Source organism: Erpetoichthys calabaricus, chromosome 4 (genome assembly GCF_900747795.2).
Source record: "Erpetoichthys calabaricus chromosome 4, fErpCal1.3, whole genome shotgun sequence".
NCBI lineage: Eukaryota > Metazoa > Chordata > Cladistia > Polypteriformes > Polypteridae > Erpetoichthys > Erpetoichthys calabaricus.
Window position 1 is genome coordinate 256,689,159 of NC_041397.2, and position 18,015 is coordinate 256,707,173.

Genomic DNA, 18,015 nt, shown 5'->3' on the forward strand with positions numbered 1-18,015 from the left:
GTTGTGTGTAGAATTCTGAGGAAAAAAATGAATTTAATCCATTTTGGAATAAGGCTGTAACACAACAAAATGTGGAAAAAGTGATGCGCTATGAATACTTTCTGGATGCACTGTAGATAGATAGATAGATAGATAGATAGATAGATAGATAGATAGATAGATAGATAGATAGATAGATAGATAGATAGATAGATAGATAGATAGATAGATAGATAGATAGATAGATAGATAGATAGATAGATAGATAGATAGATAGATAGATAGATAGATAGATAGATAGATAGATAGATAGATAGATAGATAGATAGATAGATAGATAGATAGATAGATAGATAGATAGATAGATAGGATTGTTGACTTTGTTAGCTAAAGCATATAATTTAAAATGTTAAAATTAAGCAAATGCTACTACAAGATTGTGTGCTTGATAAAAAGTAATAAATATGATCAAATAACAATATCCAGTATAAGCAGAGAAAGATGGAGTATTTTTTATATAAGTAACGCTTTGTTTAAATATTATAGGCTGCAAAGTAAAACACTCAGGGTTAGGAGCATATCTTGCCTTGTAAGACGTTTGAAAGTTCATCAGTATTTAAGATTGTAAAGACTGAGATTAGTGAAAGTAAAATAAACAGGAAATCAAAGACAGAAAAACAGACTGGTAGAGAAAAGAAAAAGCAAAATACAGCTACACAGAGATGAAAATAAGATGTAAAATATTTCTCTATTTGTGGTCTTGTAAAAAAAAAAAAGCAGGCTTGCTTATACTTTTTCCAAAGCTAATACAGTTAAGTTGGTGGTGAAAATTATCTTGACTGTCGGTTATTTTAAAAACAACTTTCTTGATGCCCTTTAGTTTTATTCTGGGACATTTTAATAAATATATTAAACCAAAGGTGATACTTAATCATCTTTATTTGTATATTTTCTGCCCTAAACTAAAGTTAAAGCTGAATTAAGGCGTTTAAATTTATTTTTAAGCATCACTGAATTTTTCTTCCATTAATACAGTACAATTGGTCACACCTTATGAAACTGCCCTGAAAACAGGCAAAGTCTGTTAGACTGGGTTCTGTTATAAACTGAGGACTGTTTACAGTAATCCTGTTGTTGCTATTTTGAACACATTTGAGCATTCAGGTTCTGATGATGAATAATAGACACATGCAGTTACCAGTTACCTTTTAGTATAGTAAAATACTGTATGATCATTACCCTTACATTCAATTATTACACTGTATCTCTAAAAAGAAGGCCTGAATAGTGAAACATGTTAAGAGAAATAACAGACTGCCTGTGTTGAGTTGTAAATATAATACTATGGTACAATAAGAAAAAGTAGCTTTGCCTGAGGGGATATCGAGTAAACGGGCAATGCATATGAACTGAAGAAATTGTTTCACTTTTTTAACATATGTTCCTTTTCTTAAGAAACTGAATTAATTTTAATCTCTTCATTTTAATGTGCCTGATATCACAAATGAACTCAATATTTTAGAAGCCGTGTTTCTGATTTTCCTATTCTTTAACATATAAGAGAGTCCAGGTTCTGAACCTGGAAAAGTGTTAAGTGTAAACACTCGAATGTGTCTTTCATCTTTCTTAAATAGTTTAATATAAGGTTTAAAAATTATTTTTATTGCTAAGCCATTCAGATGTTGATTTTATGTGCAAACTGAACCATGAAACAAAAAAGAGGGTTCAAAGCAAAATATTACACATTCAATTAGCAAAGTATATCCATCAATGAATTATCATGTAATGATTAGTAGTAAAAGCTATAACAAGAGACTGCTTCACCCAGTGATATATTGTACCTATACACAGGTGACTGCATGATATTAAACAAATATAGTAATAAAAACAATAAAAGATGGCTTTTTTTTTTACCTGAATTGCTGTATCGTCTTGTCTATTATAGTGATAAAGAAGTCCCAGTGCAAAATATCTAAAAGTAAAGTAAATGAACAATCAGTAAAATACAAAAGCTAACTTCTCTCTAAATTACTAACACACATAAGAGTATATAGTCTTAATGATGGAAAGTATATTACATATGTGGGAAAAATGTTGGAATGTTTTTCATAAAACTTAATTTACATATCATATTTTCCTTTTGACAGTTTCACAGTGCTGTACACATTAAAATACAATACAGCCAACACAGAAAACAATCTCTGAACAAATATGCATACAAAAATAGCAATGCAGTGAGACTCGTTTATTTTAGCTGTCACACTAAGATTTCTAATATTGTAATGTAATGTATAGAACATTATGTTTATTAATTATTTGGATTTTGTCTCTTAATAGTTAATACATAGAAGGTTTGAGAAAACAATCAAGTTCTGCAAGGATAAAGAATAAAAAATATTTCTCTAATTTGTTTTCTAATTTAATAAATCTCCTGAGCAAAAATAAAACTGGAAACAGATCATTGTAAATCATTAAAACAGTATTCTTAATAATGGTCTCAATAATGACATTGCTATGGTACAAGGTCTTTACTTTTAGAGTCTACATGCCTTCGAAGTTGTTGTGGGAAAACCCATTAAGACGGAAAAAACCTGCAAGCTCTGCACAGACCACAAAAGCATTTGCGTTCCAAATCCAGGAAACTGGGCTTGAACCTCGACTCAGTACCCGTCTGTATGAAGTTTGCATTGTATATTTGTCTCTGAAAATCCAGGTTTTCTCTCACATCCCAAAGATGTATGAGCAATACTTGTTTCTTGCCTTCTCCTGATTCTTTAAAAACTTCCTTAGTCATGAGTGGAGAAGCTTTGTCGGGACCAATTCCAAGTCTTTATCATTCTAAAAAGCTTTGGTAAAGTTGATTGAGTAAAATTACTTTATTTAAATATAAGTGTTGTCAAAAGCATTGAAATATCAATAAGTATCAATTTTTATATTTTAAAACTATTTTAATACAGATTTTGAATGGTATTGATTCTGTAGCCTGCATTACAAATGCACTTCCATTTCACGTCTGGAGCTGCAGTCCTGTTTCCATCCACTCACAGGTGTTAAAATGGCAACTTCAGAGGCTTCGAAGCACCTCGGCGTCTGGAGCGAGCAGTCAGTACTATGACACATTGAGCAGCGCTTGGGGGAATAGTCTTCCTCAGTGTCTGGGGTGCACATCCCTTACTAAACAGCATCCCTTGGAGGCCACCTATATCACCTAATATGGGTTGACGATTTTTTTCTACAGGTTATGTTATTAGTAGTCAGTAAAATGTTTAATGCATCAAGACATGGGTATGCAATTACATTTATGATTTGTTTTGTGCTGTTCATTCAGGGGCAAAAGTCTTTAGCACCTGGGCTCCTATGCTCCACCCATTTCTAAACTGTCGCTGTCAAGTGTACTGCTATAGCACATCACTTTCTTTTATTACATGCGATTTTAAAATTATATTTTATCACATTTGCTATATAATCTAAGGTGCTATAACGTTTGAGTGTTCAACTGCATAAACAGTGGCACAACTCCTTGGTGTGCTCATATACTTCCTGCTGTGCTTCAGAGCTTGTATTCAGTACGTCAGCGCTCATTTTCAGCCTAACAAGAGCACGTCTCTCCTAAGAGCACATTGACATGCTAGTCTTTATTGCAAAAAATTTGGAAGATAAAAAAATATCATAGCTTATTTACATAGAAATACAATGTGCACAATTTACATTTATGCAAAGTCTTTGCAAAAATGTTGGCTTCTTTTGAAAGTACGTGGATAAGATATTGGGAAGACTTAACTATTAGTTTATTAAAAGATCCTCATGTAGTGAGTTCTCTCTGCTAGTTTGCTCAAATGCTTGTGTCCAGATCAAATAAGTATATATGCTCACTAATGTTTTATTTGTATTATGAATTTGGGATGCCCCAATCGAAATCGGCTGATTTTCACTAAAAAAGACTGCTCACAAAAAGTGTAGTTGAGCCAGCACGTGTCCATTTTTTTCTTTTGTCTTTTGCAGCAAATTTCCTTCAGTGTAAGCAATGAGCAGTGAGTGGAAGCTTGTTTTACCAGCCTCTATGTTAAAGAAAATGGACTAATAAACTGAAAAAAAAAGTAATCAGAGACGTCATCCAGTGCAACTAAACTAATGGCAAGAAAAGCTACTTAAAGGAATTCTGACCTTTATTTTGTCCATAAAACAGACACTGCTTGAGTTTGGACAGTGAGCTTGTTTAAAATGCAGCAGCTTACACTTTTAATTGGAAAAGATAAAGATGAATTTGAAATTGCTGCTTAGTAAACAATACACTTTACAGATTTGTACTGTTTTTTATTTGTTGCTGTACATCATATAGCATAAGGTTTGCTAAGAAACATGTACTACATATTTAAAACAGTAATCCATATTTTATAATTACACCTCAAGAATTATGAATGTTTAGTTGATACAATGAAGAAAAAAACCAAACCAGTATAAATAGTAAATGTATATTTTAACAGCAAAAAGCTGTAATACAATTAAAGATTTAAAATGATTAAAACGTATAAATGCATGTACAGTATATTTACATTTAAGCAGTGCTTAATTGCCAATATCAAATAAGTGATTGTGGGAGAATACATATATATATTTTTTGTTGTTAGAGAAATGGTGAAAACTACTGCTTTTAATGAAGCTTTGTTTCAAATAGGTACACTACAAAAAAAACTAAACAATATGACAGCTTGCAATTATGAGATGTATTTTATTTTCTTTTATGCCATACGTATTATGGATAAATATTTTTGTACATATTCTCTTAGTTAAAATATATATTTTAAGAAAATTGTACTTATTTTATGGTCACTGAAAAATAAGCCTACAGAATTTCATTTTGTTAATAAAAAATGAACAGTTAACACCTGTGGTCTACAGTTTAACTTAAAAATTCACCTTAATGTAGGACATACAACTTCTATTTGTCTGGTTATGCAAGAGATTAGTGTAAAACGTTTTATAAAGGGAAAAAAAAAAATCAGAATCTGTATCAGAATCGGCTGATCAAGTAACACGAAATCAGTGATTGGTATCGCCATAAAAATACCTGATCGGAGAAACCCTACTCTGAATATTAAACCGCTGAGCTTCTTCTAATAATCAGATACCCAGTGTACGATGTATCAAATTTTAGATTTTACTTAACAAATATATAAAAATTGTCAATAAAATCTAATTTATAATGCAACCTAAAGCTCAAAACCCTCCACATACTTATGGTACTTTTCCAGCCATGGAACACAATCCACCAGGAGACAGGAGTTCTCAGATGCCACTAAATCCAACAAGCTTTCATGGCCTGTTTCTGCATACAGTTTCAAAAGTGCAGTGTCAACATCCTCTTTACAGCCATTGGCTACATCTGTTGTGCGGACCTCATTCAAGTAGCTAATAAGAAATTGCTTGCATTTTATGATCTTATTGTGGTCACCCTGGGTGAGGTGGTTCAGGTCAGCAAACGCATGCAAAGGTGGATGGCAACGTGTAAAAGTAGATGTCGAAGGTAGAAGCAGAGGGTAGAGAGAAATCAGCTCTCTGACATCAAGATGACCTTTTCTGTGGAAAACAAATTTGAAACATTAGTTTCATAAAACATAAATTCATCATGCAGTTTTAAAATTATTTATAATATAGAACTGACAATGACTTTACCACATTCCTGCACATATAAAGATTCAGGACTTTAAATCCCAGTAAGTGGCCACTTTATTAGGTTGCACGTATCTAATGAATTGAGACTTCTTCTCACAAAAAAGCCTAAATTCGCCCACGTATGGACATAGCGCTTCTTGATGACATTCAGGAACTTCCTACTTTGTGAAGATGGCGTCACTGTGTTGGTTGGCTAGCCGTCTCCAGTGTGCTTCAGGATTGTTTATTTTTTCTGTGTGAATTACACCTGTTTATTATGTTTGTACAATATGGTATGATTGGCAAACTCTTCAACATCTGTCTGCTGCTGACTTACATAAATACATTTTGCTTGGATGTTATTTTGGATGCACTTCCGCGACTTTATGGCTCTCCTGGCCATTGCAGACAGGTGCATGTTTCTGGTCTTCTACGCTACGCTGGTGTAACTGCTGTAGAAAATGGGGTATGTGGGAGGCATTTTGGTGAAGACTAAGCCTTGGATTAATGATACCATCTGCTATCTTAGGAAAACATATAGGAGAGCAGAGAGAAAATGGAAGTAGGACAAACTGCAGATATCGTAAGATATTTTGAAGGACTGTTTGGGTAAATTTCAGGAACCTGTAAAAACAGCAAGAGAAAAATATTTCTGATATTATTTCAAAGAACTGCCATAGGCCCCAGATTTTGTTTAGTATGTTTAATAGTATACTCAATACATCTGTGAACGTTGGTAACACTGGATCACCCCTGACATCCAATGATTTTTTAAAACTTCTTTGTAAATAAAACATATACAATCAGATCACGGACTGTACCTCCAGCCTGTAGTGCAGTTGAATCGATTAGGCACTCGGTTGCTTTTAGCCAGTTTCAACCAGTGACTCTTCTATACTTATCTAAACTTGTCTCCTAAATGAAGCCGTCTTTCTCTCCTTGTGATATTATGCCTGCCCATTTCTTTAAGGAGGTTTTTGAAACAATTTGTCCCAGTGTTTTGGCAGTCATAAACAGTTTATTAATTACTGGCTCAGTCCCATCATGGTGTAAACATGCAGTGGTTCAACCATTATGTAAGAAGGCAAACCTGGACCCATCTCTTCCTAATAATTTTCATCCAATTTCTAATCTACCTTTCGTAGCCAAAACGCTGGAAAAAGTTGTTTTCTCTCAGTTAAATCACTTTCTGGATCAGGCTGGTTCTTTAGATGATTTTTCAGTCTGGTTTCAAATCATTCTATAGTACTGAATCAGCTCTGTCTGCAGTTTATTCAGGAAAATGTGCTATTCTAGTTCTTTTGGATCTTAGTGCCGCTTTTGATACAACTGAGCACAATATCCTCATTGATCAGCTTGAACAAAAAGTGGTAATTAAGGATATGGCCCTTGGGAAGAGTAGGACATTTGCTGTTAAGTTTGGCGACTCATTGTCCTCTGTAGTTCCTGTTAAAGGATCAATTTTGAGATTTGTTCTTTTTTCTTTGTACATGTTGCCACTTTGAAAGATTCTAAGAAACTGTAACAATGACTAAAACTGCTATGCTGATGACACACAAATCTATCCTTCTTTATAATCTGGTAAAAAGGACTCAATAACTTCCCTTTATCAATGGGAAGCATAAAAAATGCTGGATGGCATCACATTTTCTCCAACTAAACAAATCCAAGACAGTTATTATTTTTGGTCATTCCAAATCTATCAATCTGGGACCACGGACTCCACATATTAGGTCACATATAGGAAAACTAAGTGTGATTTTTGATTCTGAACTTAAATTTGACAAACAAATAAATGCTGTTGTAAAGAGCTGCTTTTTCAACTTAGGGCTATTACTAAAGTCAAGCCTTTTTGACATATGATGACCTGCAAAAGCATATTTATGTCTCCTCACACCTAGATTACTGCAATTCTATTTAGACTGGTGTCTCTCAATCATTTTTGTCTCACCTCCATTTGGTTCTGAATGCAGCTGCAAGGAAGCCAAATGACACCAAAAGAGAGAGCTTATCTTTCCTGTTTTGGCTTCCCTAGCACTGGCTTCCAGTTGTATCATATAGGCTGAATTTTAAGATTTTATTATTTGTGTATAAGGCACTGCATGGGTCTGCTCATCATATATTGCTGAGGTTCTTCCTCCATATCTACCATTCAGGGCTCCTACAGTAGGTCCTCAGATAAGTTATGCATTCTGCACAAATGTCAAAAGCTAATGAGTGACCATGCTTTTGCAGCAAGGCTCAGAATACTTAGAGCTGCTCCCTCAATCTATAGTTTTAAATCTAAATTAAAAACATATTTTTATTCACTGGCTTTTGGTTCAGAGTAAGGGCTTATTCTTAAAATGTGTTCATAGACTTTCAGTATGTACTAATGTGGTATACAGATTTTTAGTTATTTACTTATCTGTATTTATATTATTTTATTAGTTTTTAGCTAATGTGAACTTATTTTTAATGTACATTTGTTTTGTTTTATTGTAAAGTACTTTGGTCAACTTGCAGTTGTGTTAAATGTTCTATATAAATACAGATGTCTTTCTTGACTTTTGTTAAAAGTTGCAAAATAGGTATGGGGGCAAACACTGACTCCAGTCTACTCTATTGATCTTGCTATTTGGCTGATACTGATTCCCTGCTATGAGCATTTTTATCTCACCCTAGAAAGTAATTGCACTGAAATCTGGTGACTAGGTAAGCCATTGCATTAAGCTAAATTCATATTCTTGGGAGTTATTCCAGACCTTCAGTTTTGATGCATGGAGCATTATCCTTCAGAAAATAAAAAACCCATTCATAGATGTGTACACTACAACTATGACAGGATGCCCTTGTTGAGCAGCAATGTTCAGATTATCATTTGGAATTCTAATGTATCCCTACTCATTATAAAGGACCAAATGTATGCCATTAAAATCCAAGCCAACTCGCATCATTCCATCAGTGTGTAGTCCTCATATATATGAGGCCATTACAAGCTTACCTCCTTCTTGCGTTTCCCTAAAACAATTTGAACTCTTAGACCATGAGTCTAAGAGTGAGCCTCTTCTAGCAGCAGTGTTATAACCACCAGTAGTTGAAACACTGTAGCCTGTATGTATAAATTCTGTCATTATCATTAAGCTTCTTTCATCAGCTAACTACTTTTAAACAGGACACCACCAGTGATTGGATCCAAAATGTTCTAAACTGGTGGCCCATTCTCAACACTCCTGTGGCACTCTTGAACAAGAAAACCTGGTATGGTTGCATGTCCTGATATATGCATTCAGGCATATTTTAAGCGTATTACATTGCTGCATTTAAAGCCTCTTAAAACTTTAGTTTATAAAATTTACTCTATATTCCCTTGAATTGTACACTTACACAATATATGAATAGCTGTCTACATAAAACAGCATTGTCTGCAAATATGATACATAACCGAATAAATAATCAGTTATGAATGAAGGGGTGGTATGTCTAATAAAATGGCCAGTAATAATAAATTTGCAGTTGATTTCACAGATAATAAAACAATCAAGTAGCTCATTAACTTAAGCAGGCTGGAAATGAGGCAAATGTACATTTTTATATACTGTACACTAAAACCATATTTTTATATTGTATATTTTAAAAAGGTACAGATAATATATCTGTTGGTCCAAATTAACTCTGCAGATTGCTCCTAAAAACTGCCCTTATATTTAACCCCCAAAACTTGCCTTGCATATCTACAGACCTTTCCACAAACATGCCCTAAAAGACACATTATGTAGACCCTAAGACCACACTTTACCTGAAATACTCTTTGGCTTCTAAAAACTGAAGCTGGCCAAAGAGAATAAATCCTGACTGTTGCAGAATTCTTCTGTGCAAAACCTAAAGATAAGAATGAAAATATATGTTTTAAATATGCAATTTTATAATTTTCTTGAGATGAATGTCATAAAGTTTTAAATTGATGCACAATGACAAACAAAATCATGCACTTCTATTACTGTTGTAGCACAAGGTTTCTTGCTGAAAGTACATTAAACATCAAATGTCACGCTTATGTAATTAAGCAGTAAAAGACTACCATAAATCTTACCTTTACTACAAGGAAAATTATAAAACAGTAGTTTTCTTGTGCATTTCTGACTATTTGCATAAAAAACTTCATTGCATTGGTAAGAAAATCAGAGAGATGATTTATAGTTAAGAAGCACATCAAGGAGGGTGCCAAGAGCAAAACCCCTGCACAAGCTGGTGTTAAATTTGTGACATTAAGGTCAACAGAGCCATGGTGTACAGTGATCAGAGGGTGCTAAAGGGCCAGTACAGGGCTAATACAAATTCTGAAGTTACCAAATTATTTTAGGGGAACTCCTGTTGTTATGTTAGAATTTCCCCAAGATGCTGTGGGGAAGACTGGCATCCCAATATAATATGCTGGAGGCCAGTGGGGAGGACTCTTGTGTCTGCACACCCTCCGGCCCTAGGTATATTATGAAAGTCTAGGAGTACCTGGGGCTGTAAAAGGCCTGAGATCAGTTAACAATCTTATACTTGTGTAATATAACAAATATACAGCACAGAAATATTTAAACCTGCCATACTGGGATTATTATACATCAGACTTTCACTCTATGGCACAGCAGTAATTTTGAATGAGAATCTCTATTTTATAACTTTTCTTGCCGACTGCACAAGAGTGATGCTTGGTATTCAAAGAGTTTTAGAATTTTAGGATTTAATAAAAGAGTTTTGAAACAATCAGAAAATGGAACAATTCAAAGAAATTTACAGACATTAAGGCCACAGTTTGTTACAATGATTGTATTTGCCATGTTTGGCATTAATAATTTGCTATTTCAGACTACAGGAGTGACAAATTGTGTGTTGGAATAATATAGTTTACTGCTTGAATCCTATATAAATCCCAAATTCAATTATGATTAAATATGGAAGGGTATATTTTACAATGTTGATAGACATTTAACTATTTTGTTGCATTGCTCTGTTCAAAGATGTCCACAAAACAACTTCACTTTAGATTGCTAGACTCAAATTAAATAAAAAAAGTGGATTTTGACCATAATTAAGTTTTTATTTTTTATTGCTGCTATGGGGAAAATTGGGTAAACAAACACAAACTGATAACTATCATTGCAATATACAAGTTAATTCACATAACCATGGGAAAAATACAAGTCTATGAATTAAAAGTACATATGTAATAGTAGTATATCAAATATATTATTTATATCAACTTAATTATATTTATTGTAAATTGTTCCCCCATATGAATTACTTATATAAATAAATTCACTAGTTTTTATACCATCATATACAAGTAACTGGAGTAGTGACCACAACAGGCATGAAACAAGAATCAACTTTGGATACAATTTCAAATCCTCTCTTATTAAACTGTCTATAAGGTAAAATCACAAAATTAAGAACAAAACAGAAAATATATAAAATATGTGTACCTGGAATTTATCTTTAGGAATAGTCCTGCGTGCACCTTCTGCTAATACAATGGCTTCTTCTACTCTCTGGCTAGCAAGGAGGTCTTGAATTTGTCTTTCCAGAGGTAATGGTACCAGCATGTATACTTCCTTTGTTGTTGCCAAAATGACTTTTCCTACATTAAAACAAATGAAAACGTAAATTCTTACTTTTCAAAGACATACACATGCACACAATACACATACATCACTAAAACTCTAATAAATATATGTGGGTAATTATATCACTTGTCTTCAGTCATAAGATGGCTCAGGCCATGACATTAATTTTTGGGCATAAATTGCTTTTAGACAAACCACAATATGGGTGGTAATTACTGTACCAGATACCAAGACACTACACATGTGAGACATTGTATGATAACATTTATGTAGGATTTTCACTGTCCTCTGTACACGATGTGACCATATTGACCCAATAAATCTATAAATTTATTTTATTTATTTATTTTTTTAAACTTTTTGTGATATAGGGTGGAGTCTCAATTTCAAAGGGATTGGGAGAACTGATAAAATAGATAATGCTAAAAACCTTACTTAATATTGTGGGACAGGCTGCCATAAATAAGCTTGCATTAACAGTAAAGAAGCACACTTATAGTAAATGCTTCACACTTGCAACTAAAAATTAAATAAGAAACTTATAATGACAAAAATAAAGTGATACACATTTTTCACTCATAATATGTACATCATAGTAATATGCCTACACTTTCTCCACCTTTTACACTTTGTTACTGCATTGTGCTTCAACATTTTAACAAAATTTACAGTAAAAAAAGCATACTCTGATGGCTTAAACTTCACATGGCACGGTCTGCTCCATACTACTTAGAACAATATAAAAATGGCTAGCTATTTTTGACTGCTTGCAAGAAGTTTGTCTTTTAGCTAGATGGACATTCTGGTTACTTTGGCTTTACTTGGTGGGAAAAAAGCATTGCAAAGTTAAGACTTGCAATACAGACACACATTTGCGGAATATGCTTAATCAACATGTGCATTCATTTTCTAGAGATGTGAACAGTTCCATCATTACTTCATTAACTATTTAGCAGGTAAAAGGTCCGGAATTGATTCCAAGTGTGGAATTAGCATTTGGAAGATGTTCCTGTGAACTCTCAATATGGAGGTGCAAAGAGCTGTCCATGCAAGATTGTGTATAAAATGTCTGTCTTTTTGACAACAGCTCACACAATATTTTTGTTAATCCCCTTGCATTAAAGCTGAAAGTCTATACTTCAATCACATTAAATCCATTATAGTGGTATACAGTGCAAAAATTGAAAAAGGTGTCAGTGTACAAATATTTATGGAACTGGCCATTACTTGAGCATTTTTTTTCATACTATAATATTGTTAAAGTGAGGCATGCTAGATCAGGGCTACTCAATTACAAACTCAGTTGGGCCATATTTTCCAAGAAAGAAATTTAGCAGGGCCAGACATTTTCAGAGGTCGGTAAGTTGCAGACAATAATAAATGTTGAACCAACATGAATGTATTAAAAACAAGTAATGTTTATTTATTGTTTCCCTTTTAAATTTGGTCACATCTGAGAGAGGCACATCAAAAAGTGCATAAAAACTAAAGGTTAAAACAAAAAGCTATAACTGAACAGAATCTGAGGTAGTAGCAATACTTTTTTCCACTTTTGAAATAAAAAAAAATATACATTTTGATCATATCTAACCTAGAAACATCTCAAAGTGCCTAAAAACAATATAGTGCACAATATTAGCAATAACATTTGTTTCCCTTTTGAAATAAAATAAACATTTTGCTCACATCCAGCCCAGGCACATCTCAAAGTGTATAAAATCAAAAAAGTGCACAGTATTAGCAATTACATTTGTTTACCTTTTGAAATAAAAGAAATATTTTGGTCATATATGTCCCAGACACATCACAAAGTGATTTTAACATAATAAATAAGAACTATCAATGCTATCAAAGCTATCAGTGCACAAACCCATAACACACATGAATACGTCTACTGTACACTGAGGGAACATGGGTTTCTTTTAAATCACAACAAGTGTGATTACCAGTGCATTTTTTGTAAACAAAAAGGTGGCGGTACACATATGTTGCTTTTTGGATCAAGTTTGAGGCACTATGAAGGTATATAGAGGCAGAAAGTCCTAACACTACATGTTTTGTTTATTTGGTGAAAAAACATAGCGTTTCAAATTTGAATTTGACAAATCATCAAGTATAATAATAATTCTTTACATTTAAATAGTTCTTTGATTAGTGAGTAAACCCCTTTGCAAACTCCAGAGAGAGAGAGGCAAGGCAGCAGCGCTGCCATTACATCACCTGTGTAGGTGTACTATACTGCATAATATTGTGCTTCATAAATTTACAAACACAGAATTTCTGAACTTGAAGATAATTCACCGCAGGTTAATAACAAGCTCTACATTCTACAAAAAAAGTTGTTATGTAGTCCCACAAAGGAATCAGTGCTTAATTTGATCAAGTTTTAAAGAAAATTCTAAACGTTTTGCATGTTTTCATCAAATTCAGTTTCTCTAATTTGTTCTTTGCTTTGATTATCATCCTTGTAACAGCCATGAATCCACAGGGTCGAAGCGTGTGAGTGGAGGGCCAATCAATCATATGAAGAGAAGTTCAGGTGATGATTCTTTTCAGAAACGAGACTCTCACTGGAGTAACAATCAGATTAATTTGTGAAAACCCAAGTTTGCACATACTTGACAAAAGTGGAATAAACTAAGACTCAGCACACAACTGATTACAGAATTATTTAAAACTAGCCAACGCCCGCCGTAGCATACGGCGGTGTAAGAATAGGAACGGAAAGCGGTGAGAAAGGAATTCAGAAATCAAGAAGAAATAAATACTTCTTGAAAGATGCAGTGTGCATGTAGAATTTCCGGCCAAGTAGGATTACATGTGAAAGTGATAAATAAATCAGGCTTTCCAAATTTACATACTATGGCCATGGCATCCTGATAGTTTTGTTGCATGTATCTTGGACTTCCTGGAAATGTGGATGGTAATATGATCATTTGCCTACACGTATGTTGTTATTTTCAGCAGTTGCTTGCAGTGCGTCTGTATTCAAACATTGTATTGTTCCACGCGCAGATCTTCTTGATGTAATCTGAGATAGTTGAGACGCGCACCCTCTGTTTTAACATACGCATCTACGATGTACTGTTGGAATAGTTTGCCGCTGGAGTGCAAAATACTAAATGTATATCTCATTGCTAATCTGTACGCATAAAATTGGCATTGAGTAAGCCTTATTCGCTTGGCGGTTCTTTTATCGGTAACATGTTGTAAATCTTTGTGCCAGCCAATGTCTCCGTAAGGGAATAAAAGTGGGTAAACCATAGGATCGCAATTCACATTGAGCGTGGAAATCTGTTTACAGGAGTTGCGTATGGGATAGATGCCAATGTCCGTTTCGGCAGGCGTTTCGCCATTTTCTCCGACGAAAATTGCTGCAATGTCGGGGCATTGCATCAGTAGCTTGCACTGTGTCAAAAACATACAACTGTCCATATCCCGGAGAGGTAGAAGTGTTAGCGTATAGTGGAAAGAATTGGTGATAAATTTGCCCATGCATTTGAAAACAGTTTGGTCTGTGGCCAGGAGGTTGAGTTATCTGTGCACCCATGGAAGCAAACGCTAGAGAAGAGTTGTATTCTCGAATGTGTTCACGATAATTTTTAGCTTCTGATGTTTGCTGTGTAAGAAGCTGTTGTAAAGACACAGGAGGCTCCCGCAAAGGTGGTAAAGGTACTTTACCACTGTGGCAGCACCTCGAGTACTTGTTGGATGTATTACGCTCAGCAGGCCAGTATAGTGCATGACATGGAAGACGACGAATAGGAATCAAGAAATGCCGTGTCGGCTGGGTGTGAGCAGGACCGGTTTTGAAATGGAAGCAGGACAAACCAGAAGAGAAATATATATAAGAGATGTAGTCGATGCCATGACCAGCTGTCGGGGCAACATACCGTCGCAAAGAAGAAAAAAAACAAACAAACAGTATCATAGGCTATTACCACCACTTCTAGACACACAACAACATGTTGCATTGTGGACTGAGTGTTGCATTCATGGTCTGTACTATTGTATGAACTTATGCAGGAATTTCAGAAGGCCTGCAAAATGCGTTTTTCTCTGTTTTTCTGCATTTCTGGCGGGACCACGGGGTAGGCAACTCTGAGGTTTCTTCTGAGCAACATGTGGCACATGGGCCGCCATTTGAATAGGCCCATGCTAGACTGAGATTCTACTAACATACAGTGGCATGTAAATTTAAATTAATTTGGCTAGATGTTTCATGGATAAAAGCAAAAACAGAAATACCAATGTTATATTACAAATCCATTTAATAAACTACGTATATAAAAACATCAATAAATTAATGTGAACACATTTGTTAATTTATGTGTGTGTGCATACATGTCCAATGTAAACAAAAGTATTTTACATATGCTAATTCATGTTGAGGTATGTGAAGATAAAGGGCAAGTTCTATTTAGCATCAGCATTAGATCCTTGATTTAAAGCCCTCTCTTTCTTGGTTGAGCATGACTGTGATTTCACTTTCTCAAGACTGCAGGGATGGAGAAGGTGAACTCTAAGTTGTACAATTTTTTGTCAATCTGGTTTTTGCCAATAGATCAATAGTCTTTTCTTTATGATGACAATATTACATTTAATACTAACCAAAAACATTCGAAGTAGGCTTGCAGGTTTATGTTTACTTCTTAATATTTTCAGCTGCAGCAGGACAGTGATGGTGCTAGAGCAGAAAGCACTGGTCCAGAATAGCAGCAAAACACACCCCTAAGTCCCTCAGATGGCAGCCCTACACTGTACTTAAAATAGCAAATGGGTTCTCTGCATTGATGGAGCTCCTAGGGACAGTTTACACACCAGAAGTCCCAGTTTGAAACAAAATGGTAGCTCACAGAGCAAAGGAGGAAATTGTAAGATACCGGGAGGTTTCTTTTTAAGTCAAAGGTAAAAAGTCTATAGAGTTCAAAGCTTACCTCCAGGTCTATGTAAAATATTGATTTATACTTCAGTTTTCACTTTTTAATAACCTATATGGATATAGATAACAATGGGTTTTATATTAATGCAAATAATATTGGAAACTAGTGTTCTCCATTTATAATGGTCTTTTATGGCAATTGAAGAGCTGGTAAATAAAAACTGAAATGAAATGCACTGGGTCATGTTGTTCATTAATTATTAAACCATGTACATTTTTGTGGATTACTGGTAACTATTAATATAAAACACAAACACATCACCCTAATTCAAGATCTTGACATTATACATTAACAGAATCAACACTGAATCACATGGAAATCAAATCAACTTGAGCCTATGTGAATCAGAATTGAATCAAATTTGAAAATGTGTGACAATATCCTCTCCTACTAAGGACAATGATAAGAGGAAAACATATAAACAGGAGCGATACATTACAATTGAACAATGCATTTTAAAGACTTTTTCAAATGGGAATCACCAATATTTATAATTTCATCCCTCATGCCCAGCTTGAAATCAGCACAAGACTTCAACCACCTATAAATAAGGAGTACTACAACACAATTCCGCCGTTTGGAAAAATGCCGGTCCCAAGCCCGGATAAAGGAGGAGGGTTGGGCACCAGGCTAGCAACCCGGCTCCATAAAAAAAAAAGCTATTGCTACGGAAACAACAAGCAGAAACCAAAGAAATCAAGAATCTCAGCCGGGATGCTCCGATTCTGCATGGATGACGATGATGGAGAAAAGCCGGCAGGCTGTCCAGAGTCCGATGAGAAGAGGAACCGTCTCAGCATCATCAACGACAAAACTCGCAGCGTGGAATGTTCGGACATTGTACCAATGCGGCAAACTGGGACAACTGCTTCACTTCGAAGGTGGGTCTTCGCATCAGCACTGAAAAGGCGAAGATCATGACCATCAACCGAAGGACCAGCGCAGGAATCAAGATCGAGAATAAGCTGGCAGATGAGGTCGACCAGTTTACATACCTCAGGAGCATCGTGGCCAAGGACGGCGGCACGGACGTGGACATCAGCTACAGAATTGGCAAGGCCTCAGCAGTCTTCCAATGCCTCCACCAAATTTGGGCATCGGCATCGGTCAGCACGCCCATCAAGATACACCTCCTGAACACCATTGTTATTCCGACGGCCATCTATGCTAGCGAGACGTGGAAACATACGAAGCGGGTCGCCGGAAAGCTGAACACATTCCAACAACGCTGCCTGAGAAAAATTCTTCGAATCTCCTATCGCGACCGCATCACAAACAATGAAGTTCTAAGAAGAGTAAACACTCACCGACTGTAGCGATTGTCGCTGAGCACCGAATGCGCCTTGCAGGACATGTTCTCCACCTACCAGAAAATCGGCACCCGAAGACCGCGATGTACTGGGTTCCCCCGGGGGGGAAAAAGGAATATTGGACGACCAAAGATCACCTGGAGAAGAACCCTGCATGAAGACCTCAAGAACATCGACATCAGTTGGCAAAATATGAATGCTATCGCTGAGGATCGAACTCATTGGCAGATGCTTGTTGCCCGATGTGCGGAAATGCACGAGAGGAACTAAGTCTAAGTACAACACAAATAAACAATAAAGCAACAGCAGACCCTTATGGTGTCTCAACTTAGATATTCATAGAGTGTAGACAGGAATTAATATAACTGCTTCAAGCTCATTTAATTCTGGACTCAATGAAATCCCAGACATCCTGAATGACTGCCATGACTAGGACATTCTTCAAGAAGGAGATTGTGAGAGTGCAACTAAAAGATTTCTTAACATTTTTCTACGAAGACTCTCCTAGATCTCTGGTATGGGTTCAGGTCACCA

The 18,015-nt window shown here is 35.3% G+C and overlaps 1 protein-coding gene across 2 annotated transcripts in view; it reads right to left on the reverse strand.

Annotated features, from left to right (window-relative positions):
• tgfbrap1 (transforming growth factor, beta receptor associated protein 1) overlaps positions 1-18,015 on the reverse strand; it is a 62,706-nt gene that overhangs the window by 18,785 nt on the left and 25,906 nt on the right. For both annotated transcript variants that reach the window (XM_028800664.2, XM_028800663.2), the window contains exons 4-7: positions 11,088-11,242; positions 9,410-9,492; positions 5,215-5,556; positions 1,894-1,951 (exon numbers count right to left, since the gene is read on the reverse strand). In XM_028800664.2, the coding sequence (XP_028656497.2) occupies positions 1,894-1,951; positions 5,215-5,556; positions 9,410-9,492; positions 11,088-11,242 (638 nt within the window). The remainder of the gene's footprint in view (positions 1-1,893; positions 1,952-5,214; positions 5,557-9,409; positions 9,493-11,087; positions 11,243-18,015) is intronic.